Genomic DNA, 17374 nt, shown 5'->3' on the forward strand with positions numbered 1-17374 from the left:
TCATTGCGTCACTGTGTTAAGCCTCTATTTACATTGTTCCAGTTCCGGAAAAAGTGTGCCTAGATGAACCATAGATGACCAAGTCCTGCTCCATTTGTTATACAATTTTGCCATGTCGACCAGTGCAGGTCGTTATACTACATTCTATTTATTATATTGCTGCTACCAAAGTCTATAGGTGCTCTTGCTATATCGCTGGTCTTAGTCGGTGGTAATTCCCTGGGAGCGAACCCAAGCAATCATCCGCTCAGTGACGTCGGGACATGCATTGAGTACGACTCTCCTTAATCTTTTACCTGCCCCTCGAACAAGCTCCTTAATTCCCCGGTCAGTTGCACTTGTTCCCGACAGGTCAAGTACTTCCAGCCATTGCAGTTCCTCAATAGCTACAAGATCTCCATCTGAGACCGAGCTGTTCCGACTGACATTCAACTCCACCAGGTTCTGACATCGATCAACTATCTGGTCCATCAGTTCCGACCAGTCTTTACCAAACTCTAGCTGACTGCAGCTTTGAACTTGCAATTTTCGTAGTTTGCTCGATGAGCACAATGACAGTATCCCCAATAACGCCGTGTTCGTAAGAACGGCACCGCAATTAGACAAGTCCAGCTCTTCGAGGCCACGAAACATATCAGACACACTCGGTAGATCTTCGTCACTGTTTTCTAAATTTTCGGGCAGTGGAGAAAGCGAACCATGTGATCGCCGCATGATTTCTAGTCGTAGTGTTTCTTCCTGGCACTGCTCTTTCTGTTCCCCATCTGTTAACACACTGTTGGAAAGGTCTACGGCTCCAAATCCGGCTCCGCGTAGGATCAGACGTCGACACGTGGGAGCAACAAATGGCATTATCCATGTTCTGGTATAGCTCAAGTCCAATTCAACCAACTTCTCAGATCTCCGCATGTCGATCCTATGAACGAATTCCCGACGTCGCGGATATCTAGCAGGCCGGATATTGACTCCTCGACACCGTAAAACTCGAAGTTTGGGCATCCACGTCCCAATAACATCTAAACAATCTTGATCCAAATCCTGTTCCCGATCGCGGCCACTTATCGATCCGTTTCCAATAATAAATTCCTCCAGCTCTGGAAATGCGACAAAATCATCTACATTGTCTCGACCATTGGGACCTATTTCGAGCCAGTGAGGTACGTCGAGTCTGCGCCGAGCATCGTAGTCAGACCAGCACTCAAGTACTCGAAGCACCGGGAACAAGGGTCCTCGATGTCTGGTACGAATGAATGCAAATAGCATCGGTAATGCATGCGCGGATATATGGAGCTCTGTCAATCCAAATAGTGTACCCGGGTTTCGAATTCCGCTTTCCGTCCATTGACGCAAAATATAATATAAATTATCGATCGCCAAAGTCCTCAGGCCAGCTAAATGAAATGATTGCACGGTAGATACCGCTTTTCCCAAGTCCCATGAACCACGTCGGCGTCGTTCATACCTCACTGTAATTCGCGGCCGTTCATCTGAGTCATCGACATACCCGTCATCGTCCTCCTCATCGGAGCGGTCTTGGTCACTCTCGAGATGCTCCAGTTCGGCTTTGATCTGCGACTCAGCAGCAAGCAGCTGCCACCATTGCCTAATCATCAAACTCGACATTTGTTTGTATGATTTTTCAGATAAAGTTTCTTGCAGAAATATCATTGTGCGTAAGGTACTGTAATGCGCGTTCTTAGTAGAGTGACAGGGAAATAACACAGTCGAAGTGTATCCATGACCCCGATACAGGCAGCATAACAACACTTCCGGAGTGACTTGATCCAAGTCATAGTTCCGAAAATCGAGATGCGTATAAGCGGCCGGATTGTGCTCGACAAAGTCTCTTACAACGCGTTCCCATCGTCGGTTCACTCCTTCGAGCGCCAATATCGCGGGAAACGACACAGCAGCAAGCACCTGCTCGTAAACCTCAGGCGGAAGTCTGTCAAGTGGGTCAGAAGCCATTGTGGCCCTCTGCCTCGTACCGCCACATACAACGATGTCTTCCTGAACAGCACTCCGGACTGTGTTCGATATAATCATCTAATCAGTATCTTGTGTGTTTGGTCTTGTGAACTGCTAGTACCGGAGTCAGAACACTTGCGCAGATCGACACAAAACTACTACCAAACTCACAAATTGCCACGATCATTTGCCCATCAATGTCCCATCCAAAACATCCACCGTCATCTAAATCTAACTAATGATCCGCCAGTACGCTGCCGAAATCCTTCTAGATCCGCCCGCACCCCCGCCTGCTGGCTGCCCGCTCTCCATCTCCAGTCCACCCATCCATAATCGGCCGGGGTCGAGAGCGGGTCACGTTTATAGTCACGTGATTATTACATCATTCAGGCTTAGGGCATACAAAGAAGGCTATTTGCTGGGTGAATCGATCGATCAATAAGATTTATCTGGTTTGAACTAAGCTATCGATGATTATGTAATTGTACTCCACTTCATCAGAACAAAACAGCGATTTGAATCCTTGATCATCAAATGAAAGTAACAAGACAATTGGCAATCAGTCAGCTGGTGCGGCCGATACTGCTGACGGGTTCTTTTGCAAAATTATCTTGGCACACACGAACTTGGTACAGTCAGGTCGGATCTGAGAACACAAAGCTCCAATTTACAGGAAAAGACGATCCTGAGATTGATTATGACCGACAGAAACGTGAAGGAGATCTTGGAAAATGTGAGTTTGATATGTTATGGTTTTTTATTTATACTGAAGAAATGGAGTACTCATTTTATTGTAGCTTTAGATACGTTAATGCAAGTACTGCCGAATCTGCAGCATGAACTTCCACCATCTTGGCTACTCTCGCCTAATATCCAGCTTCGATTATTTCCCACTTCACACCCTAATTTACCTGCTATTCATGGTAGGACTGCGTATTTAGCGAGCTGGCGACTAGCACAGTGGATTTTGCCGCTAATTGTTCTCGGCCCGATTGAGGGCCTGACCGGTGTTCTGGATAGCGCAACGACATCCACGTCTTCCAGATCAGAGAGCAGCTCTACACCATCTACTTCAACGCAATCGGATAAATCTGGATTATCTGGCCTATTGGGCTGGATAGGTGATCCACACCGAGAAAAGCTGACATTCAAAATCATCAATATGAGAGTAGTCACGGATGATGCTTTCGAGACTGCGGATACTGTGACAAAGCTGATAGTTCGCTGGCAAGTTACTTATGCGCGCCGATATCTTTCAGAAGATGATGGATCTGGAAATGCGTCTGTTGTGGTAGGTTCGCGGTCTCCAGTTTCAAAAACGGAACCGTCGATTGTGACCGGACTGTTCACATTTGAGTTTGACAGCGCGGGAAAACTTGTTGTGCACAGTATTGATGATATCGAAGAGTTGCGATCGCCAGAAAAGGAAAAGTTGTCTTCTTTAGGTTTACAGAAACTAGCTGCCGCGGTCGCAGCACGACGACTAAAGATCAAAGATCAAGAGGAAGGCTTAGTGACCGATGATGTACCTCCGCATGCAACAGTACCCCCGCATTTAGCCTGTGTCGGTAAACAAATGAAATGATCGGACCAGATTATTGGATGGCGTTTATTCCGGTGTTTGTTTTTGGTGGATATTTATAAATATTGTACATAGTAATCTCAGCTCCTTCTGCGGCGTCATATATAATATAAATAATGAAGATGTACCGACTTAGATATGACTCTATGAGATTTATCTCATCTTTACGGAAATATCACTGAAAAGCCTAGTTTAGAAGAATGCTGATAAGATCATATTCTACTCTAGTTCGTCCATTGCGGGTAGCTATCGTTGGCTCTGGGCCCGCTGGGTTCTACACTGCCTACCGAATCATGAGCAAGATTCCCGACGGCCAAGTCATCGTGGACATGTACGAGCGACTCCCAGTTCCCTTTGGACTCTCGCGGTATGGAGTTGCACCAGATCATCCAGAAGTAAAGGTGATATATTTAGACGGACTATTTTATTTTGACTGCGGAACTAACTAAGCTTACAGAACTGCGAGGAGAAATTTGAGGAAGTTGCCGGATCAAATAATTTCCGATTCTACGGTAACATTGAAATTGGTACGAGTCCGAAAGCAGACAGCAGTGGGTTTCACGCGAATTCTTTGGAATTATCGGTATTGCAAGACAACTATGATGCGACTGTGTTGGCCTACGGTGCTTCCGCAGATAACCAGTTACCTATTCCTGGAGCGGACCTTGAAGGCGTCTTGTCAGCGCGGAGTTTTGTCGGCTGGTATAATGGCCATCCTGATCTAAGTTCTCTGGATATTGGTAGCATATTACGAAACGCACAAGATGCTGTAATTATCGGCCATGGAAACGTTGCTTTAGACGTAGCTCGAATGCTGCTCAAGCCGGTGGATTCCTTACGTGGAACTGATATTGGATCTCATGCTCTTGCCGCTTTAGCAGAGAGTAGTATCCGACGAGTGCGGATCGTTGGGAGACGAGGGCCCGGTCAGGTCTCATTTACTAATAAAGAAGTTCGTGAGTTGATGAATCTTGCTTCGCAGGATGCTGAAATTGATTTTGTGTGCGCCGAGAAGGACGCTCAAGCACTGGCTACGTTGGCAGCTTCTACAGGTCTTTCACGAGTCCAGAAGCGATTTGTGCAGATCATTCAAAAAGTCCCGGCACATCCTACGGAACCCAGCTATGATCTCTTACCAAGAAAAAAAGCTTTCTCAGTGGAATACTTCCTTTCTCCCGCTGGTTTCTCAACGATTAGTCCAAACTCTACCCACGTTTCCACTGCACAACTAGCTGAAACCGAATACATCCCCAATGCGGACCCAGTGAACAAAGCTTCACGAGTTGCACTTACTGGGAAGATTCTCGATATCCCTTGCACCGCTGCGTTTTTAAGTATAGGCTATGACACGCGGCCTCTCAGCGGCGCAGAACATCTTTATACGCGCAATTCGGAATCTCCTCAGATCGCTCATGGGTTATATGCTGCAGGCTGGATCCGTCGTGGTCCAACAGGTGTCATCGCTGATACAATGGCAGACGCATTCATGGTTGGCGACTTGATTGTCAAAGACTTACTATCTTCTCCCTCCGCCGATGGAAAAGAAGGCTGGATGGCTGCCAAATCTCACCTTCAACCCGGCGATGCCCGTGTCGTCTCCTGGAAGGATTGGAAAACTATAGATGCTTACGAACAACAGCTCGGACTGCAAAATGGAAAAGTCAGAGAAAAACTGGTTACGGTTAAAAGCATGTTCGATATTCTTGACTAAATATTAGATCACGTGGAAGATATAAATAGCGTACTGGTCAAACAAGCAAACAAACAAACAAACAATGAATATCCAATGTTAATTGGTCACAGCATAATAAATAAGACTAATAAATATTAGCCGTCCAAAAATATAAGAACGATTTCAGCAATTGCTTAGTAAGTTATATTAATTAAATCATCTATCGTAACACCGCCGGATCAACAAATTCAAACAATCAAGATTAATTCTTACAAAAAATGGAATCTATTATTCGATCTTGAGTTATTTAGTAAGATACTGATAGAAAGAACTGCCCTGGATGTTGGCAATTTCCTTCTCAAGATCAGTCACCTGGCGCGAACCATCAGGACCGGCATATGTTCCGGCACCCCATGGAGATCCTCCATGGAACTCCTCAAACGATGTCATCTGAGGGAATGCGCGATATCCAGCCGGTACAAAAGTAATACCATGATGAACTAGAATAGGAAGAGAGTTGAGAATAGTAGTTTCTTGACCTCCTTGCGCAGAGGCAGTAGATGTAAAGAAACCAGCAGTCTTGCCAACCAAGGCTCCTTTAGCCCACAGCCCACCAGTGGCATCCCAGAAAGTCTTCCACTGAGATGGGAAAGTACCGAAACGCGTAGGAATTCCAAACATGAATGCATCGTACTCGGTCAAAGTATCGTTGGTGGCAATCGGATACGAAGATTTCTCGGGCGCATGGAGAATCTCAAGAATCTCCTTCGGAAGAGTCTCAGGAACCTGAAAAATCGTAGCCTCACCACCGGCAGACTCAATTCCTCCTTTGATGGCCTCAGCAAGGCCATTGATATGACCGTACATGGAATAGACGATAATAGCAACCTTGGGTCCAGTCTTCTTGCTTGTGCCAGTAACAGCAGCAACTGTATCAGTGGCCGTGGTTTTAGTCGTAGCGACGGCACTAGAAGCAGCAGTAGTAGTCTTAGATACACCGGTGGAAGCTGCCTTCGTGGTCGATGCAACAGCCTGCTTAGGTGCACTGGAGGGCTCGCTCACAGCGTTCTTGATCTTGGAAAAGAAACCCATTGCAATGATTTAATTCAGATATGATATGACAATTAAAATGCGTGTGAAAAGTAATGATACCTTCCAAAAGGAATAATTGAATAAACAATAGAAAGAGAAGTAGATAAGACCTCAAAAAAATATACAGAATAGTAAAAACCAAAAGATCGGGAACTGGTCCAATAAATAGATTAGACCACAACCGTTTCTATTGTGTGTGATCGAAGGTAGCATAAGGGTTGGTCAGAATATGGATGTGCTTGGTCAGGCAGAGTAACGAAAAGATGGACAAGAATTGCCTAAAACAGTTTAGCGCACGTATTAACGTAACGTAGGCTGAGCAAGCAGTGACAAAGCAGTCCGAAGCGAAAAAATAAACTTTTGATTATTGTTTGCGCAGTCGGATTATACAAGATCGCATCAGCATGAGAAGCGGCGGGCTTAGTCAATAATTTCGTAATGCAGTCGGGAGGCAGACCAAAGCAAGGGGATAGTGTTGGGTAAGTTCTATGAGGACACTTGGGCAGAGGAAGAGATCTGAACTGCAGGAGCAGGCGACGACGCTCGCGATTCGGCCGCGTACGACATAATGATTTTGTTTTGCTGGGGACTTGGAGAAGTAGAAATTGTAGGTGCTGTTGGAATTTCGTCTGACCCGATTGGAGTCGCAGGAACCTCTGGAATGGACGAAGCAGGAGCGCCATTCCAAGCTTCAACAATACGCCGGATGGAAGCGTCGAACTTGCGACTTTTGATCTGATGACGATCGTCAATGGAATAAAACGGATTGCATACGAGGGATATGTAGGCAAAATGAATTGCTCGAAAGATCTATTTTTCAAGGGCATGTTAGAATTGCGAGACAGAGATGCAAGAAAAAGCCATATTAGTTGAAATACTGACACTTCGGATCTCTGAACCAACGACTTCACCGGAGTTGAATCCCAAAACAATTTTAATTCCAGTATTAGTCATCCATCCGTAGACAGCTATACCATCCTGAACGAACAGAAGACCAAAGTCGGAATCAGCGGATTTGGAGGGTAGACGGGCGGCAAAGACGTCTAGCGAAACATGGGCCAACAGATGGAATCGCAGAGAGGCTTCATTTTCAAAGGCCGAGATCTCTTTAGTCGATAGACTTGCAAGAGGATCTAAAAAGCTGTTGACATAGAGCGGGTTATTCTAGGATCGCTATTAGTGGAAGGTAGAGAAGTGGAGTGCATTTAGGATACCTCGCGAGCTATGAGTGCAACCAATCTAATAGCGGCTGGCATTTAGGGTAACAGTTGGAACAAATGCAAAATATTGAAAAAAAGGAGTAGCCGTATACAGCTGAATTCAATTTCTAGAATATATGGAAATTCAAAGATCAGACTACACTGCAGCCAGCATGCACAATTTATTTATCTTCAGTTTGCATATTCCAGGTTGCACACCTTCACACCGGAACAGACTGATTCTAACCCCTCGAATAAGTTATCCTTCTCTACCTTCCTACCACACCAAAACTATCTCCCCCACCTCTCCAGCCTATTTACCATTTCCTCTTGCTCTTTCCTCTACTTATTATCCTCCTTCCTCTCTCTTCTATTTCTATTTCTATTTCTCCTTTTCTCTATTTTTATATCTGTCTATTTTTCAATCAGATCTTGACAGGGCTCACAGATAGTCTGACTTCTGTGAACAATGTAACTGTAACATGTATGCTACATGCTGTCTGTTCGCACTGTCAACAGCCACGGCACTGCCAGCCAAGTCCGAGTCGTTGAAGTAACTCAGTCAGCTGCTACTGACTCTAGAACCCGTGGTTCTCTAATTCGGTTAACTGTAGTGCTGCTTTTCAATTTCATGCTGCAAACTCAGCCGGATCTCTCCATGAAGCCTTTGTAAGCTATGTATTTCCTTCGCTAGACACCTGTCTACATGGGCAAACAGTATTACCAAGGCACAGTTTTCTAAACTTCACAAACATGTGCATAGTTTCCAATGATAATGGTAATACGAACTAAAGAAAATAATCTATAGTCGAGTGTATATTTGAGTAGTAGCATACAGGATAATTCTATTGGCTAGCAGCTTGAATACTTTTCATTGATTATACGTGACTGCTTGACCGGCTGGGAAAGGTCATCCGCTTCTCCATCATGTTTACATACCCCGGGTTGAATGAATCATGAGCAGCTCTTAATGCATAAGTGCTTCAACTAAATGCAGAATTGTTTGAAACAGAAAGATATATATGCCTCAGGAAGTAGAGTTATTACATAGCGTTGGGTATTTGGGTTGCTTCACTGGATTTATCCTGTTGATGAGCTGTGAATTCCGACTTTAGCGCAGTACCTGTACTCCTGGTCCTGTTTAGAAGGATTCAATATTTCTCTCATTCCATGGCTTATAAGTTAATTCTCATCGCAAAAACTTATTATATGACTCGTTAATACAAAGCATTCAGCTTCTAAGCTTGATTCTCAAGTACTGCGACTTTGGCGAACTCTGTTAGCTCATCGAGACTTCTCTTGATCGAAGGCGTTCCTTACTAAACATAGACTTGTACAATTTTTGTCCAATTTCTGCCAATATTATTCTTCATCGTCTCGCTGAGATTACCTGGACTGCCCTGCTTTAAAAGTCTTCTTTTCAATAATTATTGGGACTGATAGTTTAGAAATGTAGAAAAATGCTTGCGACCTAACGGAAACAGGACAGTACTTTCAGTTATTTCGCAAAAATGGATCCCACGCAACTATCCTCGCCTGATATCTAACGCCCTCAAGGATCCAACGGCCCGGCTCCAAACAGAAAACTGAATGATAACAGGTATGTCTTTTGCAACGCTCGTTCGCTAGCAACGCATTCAGCGATTTCCGTTTTCCGCTCTTGGTCACTGTCAATGCGGCGCCGACACATGAACATTTTATATGCTTGGATTAGAACCGCTAGTCTAGATATGCAAGTCCTATGGAATCGGTCATCAATGCTTTCGAAATTGCTATACTGATTGACATATTAAAAAAAACCTAAATTCTGTTTTGGTTTTTGCATGTTTTCCAAGATTAATATCAACACGTCGGGAGCAGACTTCTTTATTCATCAGTTGCCAGATATTCTACAAGGTTGCAACAAAAGCTAATTAATTAAATGCTGTGTTATCCAGAGACAACATGTCACTCGTTGTCCAACTTAAAAGTCTTTTACGCCAATCGCGATTAGACCCATCTCACATCTGCATAAACGTGATATTCAGCATACGAAAAGTGCCAATACGCAAAGTGCCAATGCGCCAAACCAAACCTTCCAGGATTCATTAGTACTAACTTGAAGTGTTCTGTAGCTGTCCGTATTTTAAACTACACGTCCCAACTAGATCTTAACTCCAGCCTAGCGCTGACACGTGATTTATGTGTGACCCGGGAGGCCGAAAGAAGTGCACATGACAGCTCTTAGTCTGCGAGTGCACGAATGACGAAAATGAGAAAATGACGACGACGCCCGCAGAACTGGGCAGTGCTTGCACGGAGAGGCCCGAAAACGGCACATGACAGATCACATGATGCCAACATGACCAGAAGTCACATGCACCGAGATACTGGATCGAGATTAGTGCATACGGCGTGCGGCCAGAGAGTGAGGCTTTGAGAGCACAGAGTCAGAAAATTGGGTCGTTTTCGTTTAGATCACTGTTGCTGCAGTTCCGAGAAGAAGAGTGTACAGGTGGGATGGAGTGAGAAGAGCCCAAGAGCGAACAAAAATAGGCCTGTGGCAAAGACAAAGTGGAGGAACGAGAAAGTGGGTAAAACAGTGGATAATAATTAATAGCACGAAAATGATGACGATAAAAAAAATCATGAATTGCTCAGCATAAATAGAGATAGAAAAGGAAAAAAAAACATGGGCATTATGGACAGCAGAATAAGTGTGCAGAAGAGTGATGAGTGGAGAAACCCTAGTCGGGCTAAGAGCACAGCACCGAACCATACGAGACCGCAAGCAGGTGAAGCAGAAATTTAGTGGAGAAGTTGTGATACCAGGCCCGAACAGTGTCATAGTTCTCTCGTTTTCTGTCTTGCACTTTTATTCCATCTACAGTCTAGTCTCGTGGCGGCGCCTTCGAAAAAGTGTTTTAATTCTAGCAACACGAGCATTGCAGTATGTGTCTTCTACACAGTAAACGATTGATCTGCCTCCTGTCGCGCACTAAAACGGCATCGGGCTTTCGGTCACGTCCAGACAGGAAGGCTAGTCCAGGCTGGCCGGGGAAGCAACAACCACCACCCCAGCAAGTAAATCCATATCCAGGGTCTACCATTCGCTCGTCCACCTCCACAAAACCTTTGTCTCACGTCCATCCCCAACTTCGTATATATAAAGCCTGCAGCCTTCTCCACCGCGTCCAGCGATCATGATCTGTAGCTGTTGCTAACCCGTCTGCTCTGTGATCGCCGTCCGCCTCGCTCGCTCTTCGTCGCGGCAGTACATTGCGTCTCGACAGACTGGGCTTCTCCCTCCATCGAGAGCCGCACCTCCTTACTGCCGATCGCGGCTCTTTGTATATCAGAGAGTTCTCCTTGCTTGAACTTTTACTTTTACTACCTTTACTACAGCTTGCGTGCTATCGTGTTACATATTTCCGGGGACAGGATAGTTGTTCGTCAATTTGGTGCTTTTTTCAGAGACCTTTTTTATTGGTGCTGCTGCTCCTGCTGCTCCTGCTCTTGAGAGACATACCGCTCACTAGGCAGTCTGTCGGTAATCGCAGTTCCAACTGACCGTCGCAATGGTATCTTCTCTCCGTTCTTCGGTCGGCTCGTCTCCTTCGCACTCGCCCTCGACTTCTCGTTCTTCTTCGCCCGGAGCCTCCTCCTCCAGCTTGCGTCGTCAGTATACGCACACGTCACCCTCCGCTTCCGGCCCCTCCCTGGCACAGCTCGCCCGACCTTCAACCTTTCCTTCCTCTACCGCTCTCTCCGCAGACCTTCCTGCTTCATCTTCCGTCTCCGTTTCTTCCTCTGCTTCAACTTCTCCGTCAATTGTCAGCCCTCTTCCATCAGGTATTTCGCAGACTTCCCAGCCAAACTACAGAAATAGTTCGCCATCGTCTTGGTCGGTACCCTCTAGACATCGGAATCGTCTGCGAGCTCTATTTACTCGACAGTCGACAACTTCTTCCTTTGTCGATCCTGGCACTAACGATCCCCGATATCGAAATTCTCTCAAGCCATCGTATACAGCCCCTACTGATCCAACCTCCTCTTCTTTTTCCAGCATATCGTCTTCGTCATTGAAAAAACTCCCTTTCTGTGTTGCTTCTAGGCACGCCATCCTCCAGGAAACCTTAGAATGCAACGCCCACGACTCCATCTTCTCGTTTGGCTCCTCTAATCAATCCTTCTCTGCGAGCTCCAACAACCAATATCTTGCAAAGCGCACTTTTGTTCTCACGTCCCGTGCAATTTTGCGCTATCCCTTACGGCCATCTTCTACCTCTGTTCCAGATCTGGTAGTCAAGCTCGGCCCGGACTCTGTTGCATATGCTTCGGATGATATCGTCGGTCGCCAATATGTTTTGCGCATTGCTGAGCGAGTGGCTGTATCTAAACGATACTCCACGACGTCTTCCGCTGTTCCGAATAGTGAGACTGATGCAGGTTCCATTTCCGATAACTGCATCCGATCGCATGCTTCGTCGGTTGATTATGGAAGCCAGCAAAGCACAAGCCAATCATCGAAGCGGTCGTCCTTGTTTTTCTATTACTCTAGCAACTCTTCTTCCCGACATTCTTCTGTGCCAACCTTTAATTCATCACTAATTGGCCCCACTGTAACTTCTTCATCATCTTCTTCTTTGCATAATCTTCACCTATTTCATGACGACAAGCCCAAGTCTGCATTGCTTGTATTCACGACGGCCCCTGAGTTTGTTCGCTGGATGGATGCTGTTCGTGGACAGATTCGATATATTCGGCAAGATTTTTCAGTTCCTGTCTCGCCGTCTGTTAGTACTCCTGTCACAACTACAGACATGCAAGCCGATCGGAGTTCTGTCATTTTTCCCTCGTTCGATTTAAAGCGTGGAGGTATCATTGGTGAGCCAATCGAGTCGCTTTCTCGGGCTCTTAGTACTACAAGCATGAAGTCTAGTTCTGGGAATGTTACTCCATCAGGCTACCATACCCCACACAATTCCATGTCGTCAAAACCCATATTACCACAGCTTGCAACATCTTCATTGCAATCTCCATCTGACACTTCACCACCATCTGCATTGAGTCCGCTTTCCATGGGGAATCCATCTCGACCACATAGTCTGTCTAATCGTCGTGACTCATCCGGATTCAGTCTGTTACAGGCCACTCTTCAGCAAGCAGCTGACGATGCTGAACGACATAGAGCCGGGATTCCTGTTGCATTTGATTTTGGTCCATACGATGGTCGTCGAGGAAGTGCAAATAGTGGTCCTACGCGGACTGCAAGCAGTCGCTCTTCGCGCCGGGGTAGCGCAACTACGGCATCTAGTCGCCGTAGCAGCAGTGCTAATGGCGAACCTGAACATGAAAAGGAAACGAAAGAAACAATACCCGAATCCAGTCATGAAATGCCTATTCCAAGTCAATTCAGCGGAAAGGAAAGAGCCATTCTGGCGGCAGCTGCTCCGTTACAAGATTCCAGATCTTCGAAAGATCTATCGAATTTGCATCTAGCGTCAGGTGGATCCAAGGTTAACACCCGCCCATCATCACAATGTGGAAGTATAAATAGCGACGGAAAACGGTCGTCATCTAGCCATCCTCCAAAGAGAAAAATCATATTCAAATCTCCGGCCGGTCCAGCTCCAGATAGACCACTACCTAGACTACCTGTTTCCTCATTACCAGTTTCGTCATCTGTGAATTAAAATTAAATAGCTGTTCTATAATTATTGAGGAGTTTGGGAGTCATACGTTATGTTTTGTTTATACTTTTGTTCTTATATCATGTTAGTATATTGGTGAAATTTATTATACGTTACTTAATTCACATTTCATAAAGTGTCCCATCTCCGCCCGACCTACCCCCCCCAACTCCAGAGAATAAAATTCAAGAAAACAACTCAAATATCGGATTTCACAGCTTGTCTAAATGCTTTCAAACCAGCATCATACCCATGTTCGAACTCCCAGAGGAATTCACCACCGCCTTTTTCCTTCTCATGAGAAAGTTTCCGATATTCTCTGAATTCCTCGCGCGCTCCTATGAGACTACTCGAAAATGACCAAAATACATCAGAGTCTTTCCAGGCAGTTTGGAACCCTTCTTGGAATCTCCAGTGTTGCATCTGTCTGCCCTTGGCCTGTGAATCCCAGTAATTTGCATGACTCCGAGTTGCCTCGGAAGCCAAGGCGTCGCTATTTGCCGGAGGTTTGTGGCCCAATTGAGTATGAGGAAAAAGCAAGCACTTGCTGTCGAGCATCTCGCGAAGATCCCATTCACCACCTCTACCTTCTTCAAATTTGTATGTCCAAAAGAAGAACCCGGCCGACGAACGGGAAAAGGCGCGCGTCTGAGCACAGCCGTATTCACGACGAAGTTGCAAATGATCATTGGGATTAGATTTCTCCCATGATGTCTTGGATAAAGTGCAGCTGTATTCCCCCACGATTGCACGGGTGGATAAATTACTTTCATCTCCTTTCGCAGATGCAATCAGATCTTGCGGAGATGCCTTGACGTCCTTATCAGAAAAGCAGCGATAAATATGTGTGTCTACAACAACACCGGGTTTGTCGCGAACGTAGTCAAGATACTTCCCGCGGTCCCAGGTATCAGAAATAAACATTTTCAGAGCGGGATCGGCCGCACGAATTGCAGCTGCCGCAGATGCATAATATGTTATTGGATCTACATGTGCACTGGCTTCATTGACGATTTGGATTCCAATCACATTTTCGCGTCCCCGGACCTTCTCTGCCATAGCCTTAACAGTGCGAACAGCGCTCGAAACAGAATTTTTCTCTTCGAAAAACTTTCCACCGCCAATAACGCCTGAGTGAGCATCTGGATTGGCACCTCCTTGAACGCCGTGCAGATCAAGCAAAACAGATATACCGTATTTCGCAGCGAGATCAATTGCACGGTTAACTTTGGACCATGCGTCAGAATATACCTCAGCGACATTTTCGAACGGTGTACCCTGGGAAAACTCTTTACCGACAATCCAGTAGCCAAGAGGGATCCGGACAGCATTAAGTCCATGCTGTGACAGATATTTGAAATCATCCTCAGTGATGAAGGTGTCGTAGTGCTTGTTCCACTTCTGTTTGGTCTTTGATATACCTAGGGCTTTCACGGCGCTGGTCACGGCAGTGTGCTCTGATTCATCCCAGCTGTATTTTTTTTCAACAGCTGAAAACATTCCGGGTACAATCCATCTCTCGAGACAAAACCATCCCCCAAGGTTGGCTCCAATATGAAGTCTTGACTGGAAAATGTCGCGCCTATTTGGCGGTGAATGAGGTGGAATGGGTTTCTGGCTTGGAAATTTGGTCGTTAACATTTTTCTCGGACCGTGTCTTATATTCACGAGAACTGCACCTCCTGCGATGCATAGCCAGAATGGCTTCTATTTAAATTGATCTTATAATATATGTGATTTAAGCAACTAAACGTTTTACTGTATTTCGGTGACGACTTAGTCTTGGCTGTGCGAACTCAAGCCCGTTTCACATCCAGCTCCTCCCACGTGAGTCACGTGGAGTATGATTTCATTAGACTGGTTCATTAGGTAAAAATGCCGAACTATGGAGTACAATATGACAGAATAAGTGCCCAAAAAACATCAACAAAAACAAGACCAATGCGGAAAATATACAAAAAAATTTACAGAGGGATTTATAGGATCCCTATTTCGTGAATATCAGCGGCAGCATAAGTAATTGTATGCTGTCTGGCGCGATAGCGGCTTACTGATAGGCCTTCCACGCCTCGTAGTATTGGCGCATACCATCAACGAGACCGGCCTTGCGGGGAATCCAGCCCGCAAGAGTGTAGCCAAGAGAAACCTGATGGCGACCAACAACGCATAACGCGAGATCGAGGTCTGTGACGGGTTCGTACAAACTGTACGTCTTGTCCCCACCCGCGGCAGCGATAAGAGCGTTGAGAACATCGTCAGCCGACTCTGTTTGTGGGTTCACCGCATCAACAGCAAGTCCTCCAAAAATTGGGGCCCTCTCTGCAACAAGAAGAAATAGACGAGCCAAGTCATCTTGGTGAATTGTGTTGTACCGTGATTGACCAGAAATGCCTGGCCAAGTGATATGGTTCTTGGTGTACGCCTGTAGGAACAAGGAGTGCAAAAAAGACATTGATCGACCGTAGAGCAACCCTGGTCTAATTACAATTGGCCTGAAAGATGCACCACCTGGTTCCGAAGTGGGAGCAGCAAAAATGCGAGTCTCAAACTCTGCACGCCAGGCGATCAGAGGTGTCAGATTTGTACCGATGGGAGCTCGCTCGGAAATCCGGCCCAGCTCGTCATGACAAGCTGGTGTTCCGTGAGTCCAAGTGCCAGAAGTATAGATATACGTCAACTTGTGTTGGGGCGAGCGAGTAACGCACGCCGCAAGAACAGCTTCTAGGTTGGCTATGCAGAACTGTCCCTTGGGTCCTGTTCGACAGCAGTCAATGACAACGTCCATTCCCTTCGCCCAGATGCGAATAACGTCGGTAGGCTCGCCAATAAGAGGTGTAATTTCGTCCTGGCGAAATCTGACTATGGAGGAATCGTTGCGAGACTGACCATAGACCTGATAGCCTGCAGATACAAATGCCAGGGCAACTGCATGACCTATGAATCCGGACGCACTGAGAAGCAGCCAAGTTAGTAAATCCGCAAATCAGAATTAAACGCACTGCAAGACACAATAATGCATACCCCAGAATTAATACTTTCATATTTGACTAGCGATTTATTGAAATATTAAACGAACACTGACCAGACTGGCAGATAAGAGGCAAGCAGGTAAGATTGCGAAAACCAGATTTAGTAGGTACATATATATAGAGGCAGCAGTCGACGCGACGGCAAGACTATGGGGGCCGGGACAAAGCACAGGGCGTCCGAAAACGGAGAGGAAGAGCCGGACCGATTTTTTTTGGTTTTCGAGCAGGAATAACCAACAAGTAAGCGGGCAGGATTGTGCGAAATTCCTGCCGAGGGGGGTGGAGGTGGGAGTGCGGACGTGCGTGTATTTGTCAAGCGCGAGGGAGAGCACAGGGGAGAGCACAGTGTAGTCGATTCGAGCCTGAACAGGCACCAACAAGCACGTTCTATTTGCGACCGCTCCTCGACTACCGCGCTCGCAGACAAGCAGAGGTGGTCCGGGATCAGCAAGAAGATATTTACAGCGAGTTCTGGCAAACGGATCGCGCCTGGCGAGTTGGAGAATCACGATATCCCGACGGGGAGGGCGAGGAACTGGCAGAAAAACAGCATTTTGGGTCCAATCTTGGTATTGTGCAGGTTACCGGTTTCCACTATGGCGAAGTGCTGTACCTGCTGCCTTGCACTATTGCTGTCTGGGACAGGACGGCTGGCTGGGAGCAGCGCCAGCTGGGACCTAAGTTTCGCAGCATGGACTTGCCTCAAGCGGAAACTCCCACATAGAGGACAAGATGGATGGATCATCCCTATTAACGTTTTGGTCGCGCGTTCGGCTAGAGTGCGCCAGGCACAAAGATCGAGTGTATTTCTGGATAGGTTTAAACTGACAATAACGGACTGAGATTGTCCAACTGTGGGTCAGTCAGCGCGGGGATTGTTTGTTTAGCGTTAAGAAATGGACACAGACTCTATAAGCATTTGCGTCTGTACGTCGCTTCGTACGAGAACGGCGCCGGCCAGATGCCTTTAGTATAGATAATATTATTGATTGACTGTGCTGTGTTGTGCTGGGCAGAGCTCCAGAAGCTGGCTTTAGCCTGCTTTGCTGACTGATGCTGGCCATCAGAGAATCTATAGCGCTTATGCACAAACTTTACATACATTTTCGCGTAGAAATTTACGCTGTTAACTAGATCTAGTTTTATCGCGGCCTGAAGAT

The 17374-nt window shown here is 46.2% G+C and overlaps 8 protein-coding genes across 8 annotated transcripts; 3 read left to right on the forward strand and 5 right to left on the reverse strand.

The window, feature by feature from the left end:
* Positions 1–91: 91 nt before the first annotated feature.
* Positions 92–2264, reverse strand: V1516DRAFT_671892 (uncharacterized protein). Its single transcript, XM_066921655.1, has 2 exons — positions 2140–2264; positions 92–2082 (listed from the first exon to the last, which is right to left on the reverse strand). Exon 2 carries the CDS (start codon positions 2044–2046, stop codon positions 202–204), a length of 1845 nt encoding a protein of 614 aa, XP_066779313.1. The 5' UTR covers positions 2047–2082; positions 2140–2264; the 3' UTR covers positions 92–201.
* A 173-nt stretch (positions 2265–2437) lies between these two features.
* V1516DRAFT_671894 (uncharacterized protein) lies at positions 2438–3683 on the forward strand. The gene is made up of 2 exons (XM_066921656.1): positions 2438–2701; positions 2766–3683. The coding sequence occupies exons 1-2, from the start codon at positions 2503–2505 to the stop codon at positions 3551–3553; spliced, it is 987 nt and encodes a 328-aa protein (XP_066779314.1). The 5' UTR covers positions 2438–2502; the 3' UTR covers positions 3554–3683.
* On the forward strand, positions 3684–5480 carry V1516DRAFT_671896 (uncharacterized protein). The gene is made up of 2 exons (XM_066921657.1): positions 3684–3951; positions 4008–5480. The coding sequence occupies exons 1-2, from the start codon at positions 3751–3753 to the stop codon at positions 5259–5261; spliced, it is 1455 nt and encodes a 484-aa protein (XP_066779315.1). The 5' UTR covers positions 3684–3750; the 3' UTR covers positions 5262–5480.
* Positions 5230–6420, reverse strand: V1516DRAFT_710874 (NADH-quinone oxidoreductase). Its single transcript, XM_066924254.1, has one exon. The coding sequence runs from the start codon at positions 6312–6314 to the stop codon at positions 5526–5528; it is 789 nt and encodes a 262-aa protein (XP_066779316.1). The 5' UTR covers positions 6315–6420; the 3' UTR covers positions 5230–5525.
* Positions 6421–7681, reverse strand: V1516DRAFT_671899 (Sedlin, N-terminal conserved region-domain-containing protein). The gene is made up of 3 exons (XM_066921658.1): positions 7529–7681; positions 7197–7478; positions 6421–7124 (listed from the first exon to the last, which is right to left on the reverse strand). The coding sequence occupies exons 1-3, from the start codon at positions 7568–7570 to the stop codon at positions 6801–6803; spliced, it is 648 nt and encodes a 215-aa protein (XP_066779317.1). The 5' UTR covers positions 7571–7681; the 3' UTR covers positions 6421–6800.
* A 3024-nt stretch (positions 7682–10705) lies between these two features.
* On the forward strand, positions 10706–13286 carry V1516DRAFT_219444 (uncharacterized protein). Its single transcript, XM_066918762.1, has one exon. It carries the CDS (start codon positions 11071–11073, stop codon positions 13186–13188), a length of 2118 nt encoding a protein of 705 aa, XP_066779318.1. The 5' UTR covers positions 10706–11070; the 3' UTR covers positions 13189–13286.
* Positions 13286–14975, reverse strand: V1516DRAFT_219428 (glycoside hydrolase superfamily). The gene has a single exon (XM_066918761.1). The coding sequence runs from the start codon at positions 14824–14826 to the stop codon at positions 13384–13386; it is 1443 nt and encodes a 480-aa protein (XP_066779319.1). The 5' UTR covers positions 14827–14975; the 3' UTR covers positions 13286–13383.
* Position 14976: 1 nt separating this feature from the next.
* On the reverse strand, positions 14977–16518 carry V1516DRAFT_219427 (NAD(P)-binding protein). Its single transcript, XM_066918760.1, has 2 exons — positions 16207–16518; positions 14977–16136 (listed from the first exon to the last, which is right to left on the reverse strand). The coding sequence occupies exons 1-2, from the start codon at positions 16224–16226 to the stop codon at positions 15233–15235; spliced, it is 924 nt and encodes a 307-aa protein (XP_066779320.1). The 5' UTR covers positions 16227–16518; the 3' UTR covers positions 14977–15232.
* Between the last annotated feature and the right edge of the window lie 856 nt (positions 16519–17374).

The sequence above is a fragment of the Lipomyces oligophaga genome, assembly GCF_038497815.1.
Source record: "Lipomyces oligophaga strain CBS 7107 unplaced genomic scaffold V1516scaffold_2, whole genome shotgun sequence".
NCBI classification, from domain to species: Eukaryota; Fungi; Ascomycota; class Lipomycetes; order Lipomycetales; family Lipomycetaceae; genus Lipomyces; species [Lipomyces] oligophaga.